Genomic DNA, 13,773 nt, shown 5'->3' on the forward strand with positions numbered 1-13,773 from the left:
ATTGTTGCGCCACAGCACACATGATATAAAAGTTAATTTCATCATTCGTTGTTGTGAGTAAACCTATTCATATTTTTCACCACACAGTAGCATCCCATTTCTTCAATTCTTGTGCCTGCTGTGATACGTCTTTTTGAGCCTTCTTTCTCATGTAAAATATGGGACAGTCATTATTGGAACAAAGGACTTCTTGATGCAACGAACCTTGACATCTCTGGCACTCGGTCCACAATCTGGAGAATTTATTCTCGAGATAATTCATTTGGGCTAAGGTCTCAGAATATAATTGAGGAGCTTTGGAAACACAATTCTCACAAATCGCCCCATGATTGTCTGGCTTGAGAGGCGACCTGCAACTTTTGCACAACTCTGCTTTCTTCGCAAACCTCATAAGACCACCGCTCTTCGGAGCACTCATCTTAATAGTCCTAGTATGAGCACCAGAGAGAAGGTCCTTTGCCTTCTTTTCACCGAGAATCGGTACGAAAATTCTCATCAACGGTTTGGAGAGCTGATTGTCTAAGTAGTAATTGACATCGATAGGCAAAGAGTTTTCCAACACATACAACGGGTCTTCCGACTTTTCGTAATTCTTCGAACTTGATGCATTGATGATGACGTAGGCCACTCGGTCACCTAAGTTTGGTGCTGAGCCTGGGTCTCTTTTTTTCATTCTCTTTGCAAGTTCCACATGTGCCTGTTTACCATCATATTCGTGCTTCGAATATGCTTTGGTAATGACCAATTGTGACAAATCGATTCTATTCTGTAATAAATCGGCAATAGTCTGTTTCACAAACCTCTCAGCTTTCTCCACATTTCTTTCTTCTAAGATGTAGTCCAAAACTTTTGTGATGACATTTTGGACCATTCGGCAATTATCTCTTCTCACTGTCTCAATACCTTTTGTGTCCATCTTATCGAACTTATCAGGCCTCGTCCAGTACAACCCGGCATACCTCTTTTTGTTGATGAGCAAGTATGGGAAGTAAACCTTCTCAAACTCCAATTTGATCGGATGCTTGAAGTGGGTCGACACGTAATCAGCAGCTTCCTCCCCTAGCTTCATACATGTCTCTAAGTCTTGAGGGCCAAACTTGACCATGACAGAATCAGTATCACCATATATGACCTGAGCGTCGTAATCATAGTTGTTTCCCGTATTGTACTTCTCTTGCACCACATTTTTAGTTTTCTCGATCATCTCTCTTCCAAAAGCCGTCACAGAAGACGAGATTGCCAAGCACGGAAGCTTTCCAACTGTAGCACCCGTGAACCCATACACAGAGTTGGCTGAAATTTTCAATGCTAATTGTCTACCATTAAGGACATCTCTTTTGAAAGGATCGGTCTCGTTTTTTAAGTCATACTTTGCCTTTTTTCTTGCAGTCAAAAGCTCATCCAAGATGGTTGGGAGAATCCCTTTTCTCTTGTGGTCTTTGACGAAGTAGTCACCATTCGGGGTGTGGGTATAGTCGTCCTCGGTCAACTTAAAAGCTTCAATCGCATTCTTGTTTATAAGCGTAGTGTAACACAAGTTATGGGCCATCATGATCGAGGGATATAAAGAGCTGAAATCCAAAGTGGCAATTGGAACGTCGTAGTAGCCCCTTTCAGGTTCAATTACTGTTGCACCTTCATATTCTTCGTTTCCTCCCTCACTCTTCATGTTGGGCACAACGATGTCCTCTTCTAGACATTTCCGGAACAATTGGGAAATGACTTTGATTTGTTGTCCTCGGGACAAGAGATAGGAAAACGGAACACCCGTAACTCTTGCCATTTCTGTGTAGTTGACTAGACACATCAATTTTTCAAGCAATCTGAGGGGCAAATATGCATCTTTCAAACAATAGACGGCCAATCTTCTTCTGGTTTCCGCATTCCCATTTTGAAGATCTGTGATGATAGAGTGCTGGACGTCCTCTTTCTGCTCGCCTAAGAAGTGGGCAGAGACGGAGTTCAACGTGTATGATCTGAGTTTGTACTCGCGTTGAATGAATTGGAGTAAGTCAAGCTGCATTCGGCCATCAATATTGACCACCTTGTTCTCTCTCGTACCATACGCACGGGAACTGAATACAGAATCTTTAGCTTCTTGTTTCACGTTCACCAATCTTCCAAAATAGGGGAATTTGGGCAAACCAAGAGCCTTCGATCTGTCTAACAAATAAGGCAAATCAAAATTGGCGGAGTTATATCCAATTATAACATCCGGATCTGCCTGTACAACAAAGTCTCTCCATGCCATTAACATATCGGCCTCTTCCTCGTGAGAGAACACCTCAGAACCAATTATGGATGCACAGCTTTTGACAGTAAAAACGTTACGAACAAAAGGTCGAGCCTCACCTTGCCTCAGTATCACATTTGCAATCTGAATGACAGGATCGATCTGTGCCTGAGGAAACACTCCTTTCCTACCAGCACATTCAATATCGAAAGACATGATTCTCAAGGGTGCCATTTTAAGCCACTCTCCTTCCGGTTGATGAGAAACCAAGTCTCTGTAATCAATAGAGCATTCTACTTGACACGTAGAAATAGCTGAACCCGGGCTTATCAATGTGTACCTGCCCTTTGGCAAGGTGATCCACGACATGCCCGTGATTTTGCAGTCTATCATCAACCTGAGAAGGTAGGTAATGTTGTCAAAAGTTGGAGACAGGCCAACAGGAAAAAAGTCTTCGTATCTCACTTCGCCTCTTTCGAAAGCACCTCTGAGCTTAGCGATGTCTTTGGCATTCTTCACAATGACCTTGAAGAATGGTGTCTTCATGTTGTTCGCAAACCCCCAGATAGATTCTTTCAAGGACATCGTTACGTCTTCAACTCCGTAGAATGCAGCCTTCAAGTATGACGCAAACTTGGCCAAATGTTGGTCTCTTAAGAAGCCTCGGGGCACAGGCACATAGAAGTAGTGCAAGAATCCCGTGACGTTACAGAGCACGGAATGGCCCTCACTAGTGATACCAAAAAAACGGGCAATTGTAGCATCACCGCTGGACGCCTCCTCTGCATCTAATTGCTGGAAAGATATGTCAGCATTGGTGAAATCTTTCGGGAGGGAAGGCCGGGCCCATACTTGTGTTTCCTCGTGTATTCCCTCGGCTCTTTTGCTCATTGCCAACAACTCAGACTCAAAATTCAGCGGTTCCTCGTTATTTCCTGGCCGCACTTTCTTAAGAAGCTGCTGCTGGGATTGGGTGATTTCCAGCTGCGATGAAGGCACATCATGTCCTATGCTTTGTGAAGCTGGTGGCAAACTGTGTGCGCCCATGGCGTCATCATTCCAAGGTCTTTTTAAAGCTGCGTTTCCTGACATTTTTGGATCTATTGTTGGGGAAAAAAAGGTGGGGGCTCTGCCTATGCCTGCTTGATTTGGTAAATCCTTTATATGGAGCAAATCAGAGGTTCCAAAAGGGAAGAGAGCAAAATTGTCTTCGATCACAGCCAGAGGTTAATCTATCGAAATAAATAAATCAATGTTCAATCAAATACGTAAGGTTTCTCCGTACAGGTACCCAGTTTCGATGAAGTAGAGAACTATCAAATATGTAGCGCGATGAAATCTTGCGAAAAGACGCGTCTGCTTGATCTTGTCTATATATGCAGGACATCAGAGTGTCGTTTCCTTAGGTAAGGACCCTCATTTGTGAGGCTTCTTGGATCGCCTAGTCATGATGTACTAGCAAGGAGAAGTATGAGCATGGAAACTGATTTGAATGACTTTTGAAAGCACTGATGAAGGATGAAATCCTCCACTTATATACATCGCATTGCTTGGTTCGAGTAAGTCCCAGACGCTAGAATGATTTGCTTGTCACGTTAATTTTGACATAAAATGTTTACATCCCCCTCATCATACTCATTAATTTCACAGAGCTTTTTTGGACTTTAAAAATGTGGCGCGAGAGTCTTCATAAGCATAACCATAGTATTCTATTTCGTGAAAACATAGTCCACGTGTACTTTGTTCTCGGAAATTGTCTTGCACATACGCGGACTTCTTCATGTTTAATACCTTCTCAGAAACCATATTTTTCACTGTAAATATCGTTTCAGTGCTTACATGTAGTTCTCTTTAAGATTCACTTTGAACCCAGCAAGGTTTGTCCTTATCCAGATAACCTCTCTGGTCTCTTCATGCGAAGCTCTGAGCTCTGAGGGCAACGTAGAAGTTGCGATAGTGATGTAATAGCTTTCTATTTGACGACGATCTTTTTCTTCTTCCATCAAGTATTCCGCAATCCTCAAAACATTCCTAGTACACTTGTCAAAATATGGCTCATGTGTCTCCATTAACTCTTCGATATGGCCTCTATTAAGAAACAATCTATCCATCCTACTCAGAATTGACACTTCTTGCAACGCATTGAATCTAAACCTTGTGCAAGAAGTGATTCAATTTCCTCATCGATGCGTCAAATACTGTCGTATCATCTTGATATTTCATCTTAAACTTTCCAACTCCTTAGGGTCTTCTTCGAAGTAAGTGAACAATTCTCATCAAAATCGAATATTACTTCTGAGAATAATTTCCACACACTATTGAGACTCTCATCTTGAAGTTTACCAAAATCAGATGTGAGCATTTTGGTAGAGGTTGTATAGGGGCTCATAACTTATTAGAGTTTGCATTTAAGTGTATATATTTCCAGTTTGTAAGAATCCCTTAATATGAACAGCTTGTCCGCAAGCTCACTCATGATTCCCGAGCGTGTGAAAGTATGTGTATGTAACCAATTCTTTGTGGTTGGTATCTAACTTTCTGGCGAGGGATAAAATATTGTGTAAACTCATCGCTTTACCTGCGTTGGGTAAGTGTCAGATACTCAGATGATTGACGCATGTCTCATCGGCCTCTTTGCATAAGCAGGTGCGGGTGTCGGTTCAGCTGCCAAATAAACTAAAGACGTGCCTTGGTAATTCTACAAGTGGATCAAGGCAGTGCAATTTGCGCTATTTGACCATATCTTTTCTTAGCAAAATTTGAATTCTCAAAGTAGATTCTTTATTTGAATGTCGTTCCCGTCAATATTTTCGAATCCAGCATTTCTTCGATTAGTTCAAGAGGCTTTTTCCTACAGTATTAGAGGGAGTTGTATTAGCCTTGTATACTTTATCACGCGGTGAAACAGAAAGGGCTTGAAACATGCAAAAATGTAAGGTGACGAATGTCGTACAAACTTCACATAAGAAAATAAGCGCACAATCAAGCGAAATAAAAGAACTCGCTTGGTACATGTATTCTTGTCAAACTCTTTGCACAAATCATCACAATCTGGGACTCCACTTGCGAAGCTCTTCTATGAGACTTGCACGGGCAATGGAAATCAAGCTGCTGGCCTTCAGAAACTCGGGGGAGACCATACACTCAGATATCCTCCAAAGAAGCGACAAGTGTTTTACTGACTGCTTGTAGACGTCGCTTACATCAACAAAGGGCTTCGAGGATGCGGGGTCATTGGTAAGAGTCATCAGCTCATCAAAAAAACCCTCCGACATGTCTTCAAACAAATCGCCCATTTCAAAATCTCCCATGAGTTCTTCTCGCAGCCGCGGATTTTCTTCTTGGAGAGGACTGTTCAGACTGCTCGTGCTGGCATTCTCGTTGAATATAGACGAATGATGATCGTTGATTGTGAGTGCAAATTGTTTTCCTGCCTCAAATATTGGCGCTTTTGGAGGTCTTGCGCAATTTAAACAATCAACCAATGAACTGATATCCCCCGCATCTTGAGAGCTCGAGCCTGTGATCATAAACATAAAGAAGTCAACAATAAACTTGGAATCTTCATACGCCATTGATCCACGGGCTCCCAAATTATGCTCAATCTGTTGTAAAAGGGTAAAGCAAGCCTCATTTGCGGATAAAGTCCTCCACTTGTACTTGATTTTCAGCCACGCCTCACTGATCGATTCAGTAGATGCTAGTTTGCTCTTTTTCAGAAAATTCAAAAGATCATTGGTCATAGTATCGCCCATCAAGCTTGACTCGTGTTTCGGGTGGTCTACATATTGACAATACTCGACGTTGGTCTCTTTCACAAGTATGCTTGAAAGTTTTTCAATGTTTTCAGTGGCGGACGCCCCAGTGAAACTCTTGAGTTTTTTCAACAAGCGAGGACTAATCGCATTTAATATCATTCGAGAGGTGAATATCTGTTCGCTTTTGTCTGTCGACATGGCATCTCCGAAGTTCCCTTCAATAATCCGCAACATCATTTCCACCATTATATCATTATTGTTCTGTTGAGGACTAATTTTGGAAGCTATCCACTGCATAGCTTCCAAAGAGCAAGGTGCCAAAAAATTCTGTGAGAGGTAATCAATTCCGTTGTTGAGACTACTTTCGCTCAACATTCCCATTGCCCTGGCAGTAAAAGCTTCGCGGAAAAGAAAGAAAACAAATTTGTAAATTTGTTTCACGTTGACTGACTTGAGCAAGTCGTCAGATAAACCATCGTTGTTAACGTCAAATAACGCATTTGCCCATTCAGTGACGAGATTTTCATAATTGGAAATAATTTGTTTCTCTTGTTCACTAGCCCCGGTGTAAGTATTTGTGAGCATGTTGCACAGCCTGAAGTAAAACTGATTGATGTAATCAATGGTGTATGAGTTTTTGAGTCCCAAAGATGCAAATTCAATCCCAAAAAACGCCGCCACAGAAATCACGCTTGTCAAAATGACACCAAAACATGCATATGTGTCTTGAAAATTGCCATCATCCTCATCAACGTTGAATGACTCGCTATCAATGTAGTTGATAATCTTGCTCAAAAACATCCAGGGGCCCTTGCGGCTTTGGTAGAAAATGAAGTTTGCGATTGAAGGCACATTCAGGAACACTAACGATATCCAGCGTAGTTTTTCATTGTTCTTTTCCCGAACAATATTGTCAATCAAATTTTCTGAGAGTTGTGCGAGCTTGCACTGTTTCGCATTCAGGAATCTAAAGTTTGTCAGGGGAAGATTCTTGAAATAGTCAATCAAGTTGCTTTCTTGCAACGAAGTGAATTCTGGGTTTACATTTTCGAGTCTCGATTTAAATTCTGCGGTGATCAGTTCTGTCAGACGCAAGTTCTCAATTTCATGCGCTAGGATTGATGTAGAAAGGTTTTCCGCCTCACTAGGAAATACCTGGATATATTTCTCTAAAGAGATGAGTTCTTGATGAAGACAACTGCGCATGAATTCTTTGTTCAAATTGTAAGACTCCTTTACACCCCCAATTTTTGTTTCCGTGATGACCAGGTCATTGCACGATGTAATGGCCGCTGAGACTGTTTCGTGCCACTCGTGATCTACTGCATGAGAAGATAAAACAATTTCTTTGAGGTCTTGAGCCAAGTGAGTGAGGATGAAGTTTTTCCAATTAAAGATCACATACGGTTCTTCTCCCAGCCTGACAGCTACGGCAGCACCATTGAGAAAAGAGCATATGAGCTCCTTTGCCAAGTCTGTATGGCTTAGGTCCTGTAAATTGAAAAAGGTCATGAACGCACGAGACATTTCTGTGTCCATTTTCCACAGCTGAAAATGAAAGTTGAGCCAGATGAATTTCTTCAATGACACGTAATTTGAATACTTTTTGCCATTAAGGTTCAAAGATAACGACTTTTCGGGCATAGTTGTCGGAGCTTCCTCTGACTTTGCCATACGCGTTGTCTGGAAGTTCAAAGATGCCCCTGGATCTGCCGCTGCTCCAAACTTTCTTGAAATAAGAGCACCAATGTAATCGTCTTCGAGATCGCCGGCGAAGAGGGCCATTTTTTGGAAAGATTCTTTCAAACTGGGGTTTGCCGGTATCGATGAATCAAGATCGATGAAAGCGCCCCATACGAAGACCACATGATACCAAAGACGATTCGAATGTGGAGAGCATTCTCCGGGCCGGGATGGGCTTGCTGCAATTGTGAATTGAGCCAAGCCGTTATAAAACTCGTTTATGAGTGATCGATCGATGATTTTCCCCACCTGTGTCTTGAAGTACAGAATGTATTTGAGTTGGGATTTGAGGCTCAATTGAGGTAACAACTTGAAGAACCTGGCAAGATTCTCACTGCTTGAAAAGGCAAACTCGAGCACATATTCGATCTGTAGCCTTCGTGCCAAAATACTGGTTGTACTATTAGCTTTTACGGGGGAATCCGCAACGTTTAGTAGCATCTCGCCAAGCTCAGCATCTGAAATTTGCTCTCGTGCAAGCAATTGCTCCAAGAGTGACGCAAAAAGCTTTGGGTTGGTATTTCTGGCGAGCGAGGCCCGCAAGAGCTTTTTCAACAGAGTGGTGCTGCTCATGTCGCTAGGAAAGCGTTAATTTCTGGGGGCTTGAACCAGAACACTTGGGCTAAATGTACAAGTTGAACTGCGTAGAATGTTGGTTTCTGTTTGTATTTCTGCTTGAGTACAGGATATTCCAACTCAATGTCCTGTCCACAAGTGGTTCCCAACTGGTACAGTTGAGATATCGGATTCGACATGATGTACTAGCGTGTGGAAATAAACCTTTATTTAGGAAAAACTAAAACCACTGTTGTGTCAACTGACCTTCTAAAAAGATCTCTAGAGGGAATTCTCTTCCCTTTATATACTTGTCGTGCTATTTGGTTTCGGGTAAGTGGTGCGAACTTTAATGTCTCATTTGTCACATGATTAATTAGGGCTAAGCGTCTAGTTCTCACAGTTTCTGATCGCGACATATGCGCGAGATCTACAACGTAAAGCTCACATATACAAAGCCTTGTTAATTGCGATTAAGAAGGTCACTGCATCCAGTTTCTTAATGTCTGTTCTTTCTCTCGTCTTTTCCTCCTGATCTACTACTGTGCAATTTCAAATTGTCGAGTCTCGATAACATACATGCCGGGTATTGAAATTCTGTCCGCATCGTTCATGTAAGAAGACGACTACACTGCCAGGCTGGGCATCAGCTCTGAACTGCACGAGCTTTCTAATTAGATGTGTCTAAGATGAATTGAGCTGCCATTGTGGCACACCCACCCTCAGAATGGATTCCTGTACTTTCTGCTCGCCCTTCAGCTCCTTCTTCTCGTCCTCTTTCACGCTGGATTCTTCCTCTTGCTTCTTGTGTGCAAGCTGCCAGTCTGGTATCCCAGCCGCAAGAAACTCCTTGTTCGCAGTGAAACTAGGCACCCTCAGGCTCTTTGGAGCTTTCTGAGGGGGAGCTTGCGATGATTCTAGTGTAGTATTCTGATTCTCTGCCTCTTTGCCCATAGGTAACTCTGCTGAGACCGGAGGTTTCGCCAGAGCAGAAGAGCCGTTTCCATTCGACTTGGCTTTTTTGAGAATCTCGGACGCAGATGGAATGGAGGATACGGGGGCCACCTTGCGGTCCACGGAGCCCGAGGTGGCGCCTCGTGCCTTGATCAAGCTCTTCAAAGACTCCAACTCGCCGGAGATGTCAGTGAGCTCATCTCTGATGTTTTCCTTGGTGAGCTTCATGTTCTTCTCCAAGAAGTTCTGCAAGTTGTCCACCTCCAACTTCACCAAGCGCAAGTCGTCGTCTAACTTCAACTTGTCCTTGTCGTACTTTTCCAAAAAGCGATTGACGTTGCCTATGGCCTCGTCAATCTCCAATAGCTTTGCCTCGTTCGCGTCCTTGATGGATTTCTGTTCCAAAGCCATCTGCTCCAAGACCTTGTCGATCTTGATGAACTCGTCCTCAATCACCTGCTTATCGTCCTCCAAACGCGACCTCCCCGGTGGAATGATACTGGGCAACAAGTATCGTGACACAACCTGGTAGAAGCCGTAGGTGACGCCTGCGGTGGCTGTTGCCATGATGAAATAGTCTTTCCATGTTCTTTCAGGAACCTGCGGAGCGACAGAATAATAGTCTAGGGGCGCGTAATTTTGGGCGTGATGCGGTTGTTCTTGTACGGCGCCTCTGTATGTCGTGGCCGACGACGTCTGCGGCGACGACGACGGGTTTGGCGGCGAGTTGTTGGCTCTTTTAATTGCTTCGTCAATCTCCTCCTCATTCAAGCCTTTAGTCTGCAAAAACTCGATCTTCTTGTTGATCGGCGACGCTGCCACGGTCAGGTCCTGGAGAAAACTCACGGCGCTGTTGATGAGGTCCTCATTCATATCGATGACTTGGCGGTTTGCTGGGGCTGGTTTTGGGGGATATGACTCGAGATCAGTCTTGCATTACCCCAGGCTGGCTGATTAGCACACCGGTACATTCTCCGTGTGCCGAGGCAAGTTCGCGCGAAAGCGGGCGATTGCAAAAATTACAAGATATCCACGATATTCCGGCGGGGCACGACTCGTCTGCCCGAAGCTGGAAAGGCCGAGTGTCTGACGCTTTGCTTGTGTGACGTACTCTGGGGACCGAGGCCTCACGTGTGGGGGCTATGTAAAGCTCGAGGCTTGCCTATCAACGGCGTTTGGCGGGCCTTGTCGATGTATGAAGGCTAGTACTTCGCGCATACCTGCTACCCCACAAGCCGAGGTCCAGCAAATATTTGAAAACTGAATGTAAGTTCTATATTATACATCTCAAAGATCTGATGAGACAAATTAAGCAGATGTAATACGATTTGCTAAGAATGAATATTACTGTTTTACGAAGCACAATCATGAACTAAAATTTAGATTATGTAGTTATATTAAGAAGCACGATAATGAAGAAGAATTCAATTTGTGTGGTTATTTTATGAATAGGAACCAGAATTTATTTTATGAATAATAATCTTGAATATCATAAATCAAAATAAAGCCTAAGAGTTTGTATATTTAAATCAAATGGTACCAAGCTAAGACCAACAAAGATAAAAACGTAAATGTGCAATGATAATGACAGTAGCAAGTAGAGTGTAGAGAACAGGCAGAATCAAATGGTATGGATGTCGGTACGAATTAAAGTTACGCCAGGGATAACAGATTAACAATATCTAATTTAATTTGTAATATTGCTGAAAGAAGAAGATGTCTTTTTAAATATACTGTACGTTCTGAATTATTTTCTTAATCCAGTGTTTTATAATCATGACTCATATGTTCCTCTGTGGGCAATCTTATGAAATCATCAGCAGAACTTACATAAGATAAACCTTAGGCTATACTAGTTTCTTCGTTCTATATTTCAGCCTCATAGCCATTGTTAGTTTATTTTTGTGCTACTCAAAAGCTTGTTCGACTTGCCCGTATGTCCTTCGTCCCTTTCAATCTCAGTTTAGCTCTTGTTATTCGAGTTCAATATTCCGCTGATATATAAAGCCTTGGCTTTTGAATCGAGTATCACTCGAATGTGTGGGTAAAGAGAGTCAACAGGCAGTACGGTCAAAAAGACGAAAACCCAAAATAATGCAAGTATCGAACTAAATGCTAATGTTAATTTGGTAATTTTAATTGATGTATGAAAGGGGAGATCGTCTAGAAACAGGCACTCCCGAGTATTCATGTACTTCTTCTGCGTTCAGTTTGAAGCAGAAGGGCGATTTTCTGCGTTGGGCCCTGGTGCTTTTGGAACACAATGAAACGTTTCATGTGACGAATAGAACACCTTTATCTCGATATGTCAAAATGTATGTCGCGACGCAATTGCATCATGGTGCGTGGTCAACTATCCAATGTCGTTCCAGAGGACACTGAATTTCTCTGTTTCTGGCCTCAGTGTCCGGGTTTCTCGGCACCTCAGGTTTTTAATATATCTCGGGTGATTCGTTCTTGGCACCTCGGATTTTTATTATATCTCGGATGATTCTTTCTCGGCACCTCTCAGATGATTCTTAGTATCTCTCAGATGGTTCCTATTATCTCTCACGCGACTTCTGGAATCTCTCACAAGATTGTCAGTATTCCTCAGATAATTCCTATCATCTCTCACGTCATTCTTATATCCACGTCATTCTTAGATCTCTCACATCCTTATCTCTCGCGTCATTCTTATATCTCTCACATCCTTATCTCTCAGATGATTCCTATGATCCCTCACGCAATTCTTTCTCAGCATCTCTCAGATAATTCCTATCATCTCTCAGAGGACTCTTTCTCTGCATCTTTGATTCCTATTATCGCCCACACGATTGTTCCCCAGCGTCTCTGGCTCTACACGATTCTCGCTCTCACGCGATCCCCTCAGCACACCTCGGCCCATGTCGTCCCCAGGCCCCCGGTGCTGTCCTACTGCGGCCCACCCGGCCCGGCGCATCGTCAATGATGTGTATTCCTAAACCTATGCCATCCCTTCTCGGCTCGCGCAGCCATGCCGGGAAACACGCTGCCTTCTATATACAAAAAAAGCCCTATAGCATCTTCAACAACTCCTCGTAGATGCACCAGCTGATCCCCGCGCTCAAGGCCTTGCGGCCAAGGCGCAAGGAGAGCCCGCTGAAGAGGTTCTGCACGCCGCCCGGCTCGGCCGCCAACTGCCGCGTGACGGCCACAATGGACAGCAGGGGCTTCAGCGGCGACGCCAACTGCAAGCGCGTCTTGACCGCGTCGAACGGCGCGGTGATGGTGGTGGAGACCGCCGCCGCGCTCACGGCCGCCAAGGTGTTGTTCATGCCCGCGAGCACGGAGCCCGCGCCGTCCACCAGCAGCAAGAGCGGCGGGAACAAGTCGTTCTTGAAGCCCTCGTAGAAGAGAACGTAGAGCCCCGCGTAGGGGCAGTCGCGCGCCAACGTGGCCGTGGTGCCGCGGAAGAAGTTGCGGTACGAGCCCGGCGCGCCGCGGGCGGGGCCGTCCGAATAAATACCCTCGAAGCCCTCGTACAAGGAGTTGTAGCTGTACATGTTGGACTCGAAGCGCGTCTTGATGACGGTGATGGGCATGGTGACCACGCCCACGAGCGCCCGCACCACGAAGCCCGTGGCCAAGTTCTCCCAGTGCGAGAGCCGGGGCAACACGCTGGACCGCGGCGCCCGCGGGCCAGCGCGCACCTTCAAGCCGTCCAAGTACAGCCGCGCCTGCGACAAGATGGTGAAGTAGAGCCCGGCGCCCACGGACGTGCGGAGCGTCAGCGGGAGCGCGCCGCGCCACAAGTCCCGCACGTGGGCGAGCTTGCGGAGCTCGCGCGTCACGCTGGTGCGGTAGCCGGACACCTCCTTCTGCTGCTGCTGGAGCCGTGTTTTGAGCAAGTCCAAGGGCTGGAGCGTGAACGACGACACGAGGCCCGCGGCGCCGCCGCTGAGGAGGTGGACCGACGGGCCCGGTTTTTTTGGCTGCAAATCCGCCGCTGGCGTGCTCACAAGAAGGTTGCTCATGGGGGGTTGGTGGGCTGGAAGATGGGTGCTAGCGCTTATGGTGCGAGCCGGGGCCGGGGGAGAGGATGGGCATGCACGGGCCGGGGCCGGGGGTCGGGGGCAGGGGTGTTTGAAGACGGCTGCCGGCAGAGGGCATGGGCGTGGACAGAGCGCGGTTGGGGCTCCAAAAAAAAAGGTGTTTTTGTCCAGAAAAGCGGCTGCTGAAGAAACGAAGGAAACCGGGCGAGGAACCGGGGTGGCCCGCCCCACCTATTGCGGGCCTGCGTGGTGTCGTCATGGTGGCCAAGACGGGCGCGGGCCGGGCTTGCGCATTTACGTAATGGTGCGCCCTGGGGCATCCGAGGAATGGCGGCGAAAACAGGGCCGCGAGGGCCAAGCCCAGGACGCACGGGGCAGAAGCCGGGACACGCGGCGGCAGGGGTGCTAATTTTTTTTTGTTGTTGTTGTTTTTTGTTGTTGTTGTTTTTTGTTTTGGGTTGTGTTGTGTTGTGTTGTGTTGTGTTGTGTTGTGTTGTGTTGTGTTGTGTTGTGTTGT

At 45.4% G+C, this 13,773-nt stretch overlaps 5 protein-coding genes across 5 annotated transcripts; all 5 read right to left on the reverse strand.

Annotated features, from left to right (window-relative positions):
* Positions 1 to 76: 76 nt before the first annotated feature.
* On the reverse strand, positions 77 to 3,280 carry POL3 (DNA-directed DNA polymerase delta; the record flags this gene model as incomplete). The annotated part of the gene is made up of 1 exon (XM_018858201.1): positions 77 to 3,280. One exon carries the CDS (start codon positions 3,278 to 3,280, stop codon positions 77 to 79), a length of 3,204 nt encoding a protein of 1,067 aa, XP_018709347.1.
* Positions 3,281 to 5,277: 1,997 nt separating this feature from the next.
* METBIDRAFT_47819 (uncharacterized protein) lies at positions 5,278 to 6,366 on the reverse strand (the record flags this gene model as incomplete). Its single annotated transcript, XM_018858227.1, has 1 exon — positions 5,278 to 6,366. The coding sequence occupies one exon, from the start codon at positions 6,364 to 6,366 to the stop codon at positions 5,278 to 5,280; it is 1,089 nt and encodes a 362-aa protein (XP_018709348.1).
* Positions 6,367 to 6,414: 48 nt separating this feature from the next.
* METBIDRAFT_21181 (Med5-domain-containing protein) lies at positions 6,415 to 8,307 on the reverse strand (the record flags this gene model as incomplete). Its single annotated transcript, XM_018855045.1, has 1 exon — positions 6,415 to 8,307. A coding segment is annotated over one exon (1,893 nt), but the record flags the coding sequence as incomplete, so codon positions are not given.
* A 304-nt stretch (positions 8,308 to 8,611) lies between these two features.
* On the reverse strand, positions 8,612 to 10,209 carry PEX14 (Pex14p). The gene has a single exon (XM_018856387.1). It carries the CDS (start codon positions 10,114 to 10,116, stop codon positions 8,974 to 8,976), a length of 1,143 nt encoding a protein of 380 aa, XP_018709350.1. The 5' UTR covers positions 10,117 to 10,209; the 3' UTR covers positions 8,612 to 8,973.
* A 2,069-nt stretch (positions 10,210 to 12,278) lies between these two features.
* Positions 12,279 to 13,238, reverse strand: METBIDRAFT_13872 (uncharacterized protein; the record flags this gene model as incomplete). Its single annotated transcript, XM_018854439.1, has 1 exon — positions 12,279 to 13,238. The coding sequence occupies one exon, from the start codon at positions 13,236 to 13,238 to the stop codon at positions 12,279 to 12,281; it is 960 nt and encodes a 319-aa protein (XP_018709351.1).
* Positions 13,239 to 13,773: the final 535 nt, after the last annotated feature.

This window comes from Metschnikowia bicuspidata (assembly GCF_001664035.1).
Source record: "Metschnikowia bicuspidata var. bicuspidata NRRL YB-4993 chromosome Unknown METBIscaffold_9, whole genome shotgun sequence".
In the NCBI taxonomy this organism is placed as follows: Eukaryota; Fungi; Ascomycota; class Pichiomycetes; order Serinales; family Metschnikowiaceae; genus Metschnikowia; species Metschnikowia bicuspidata.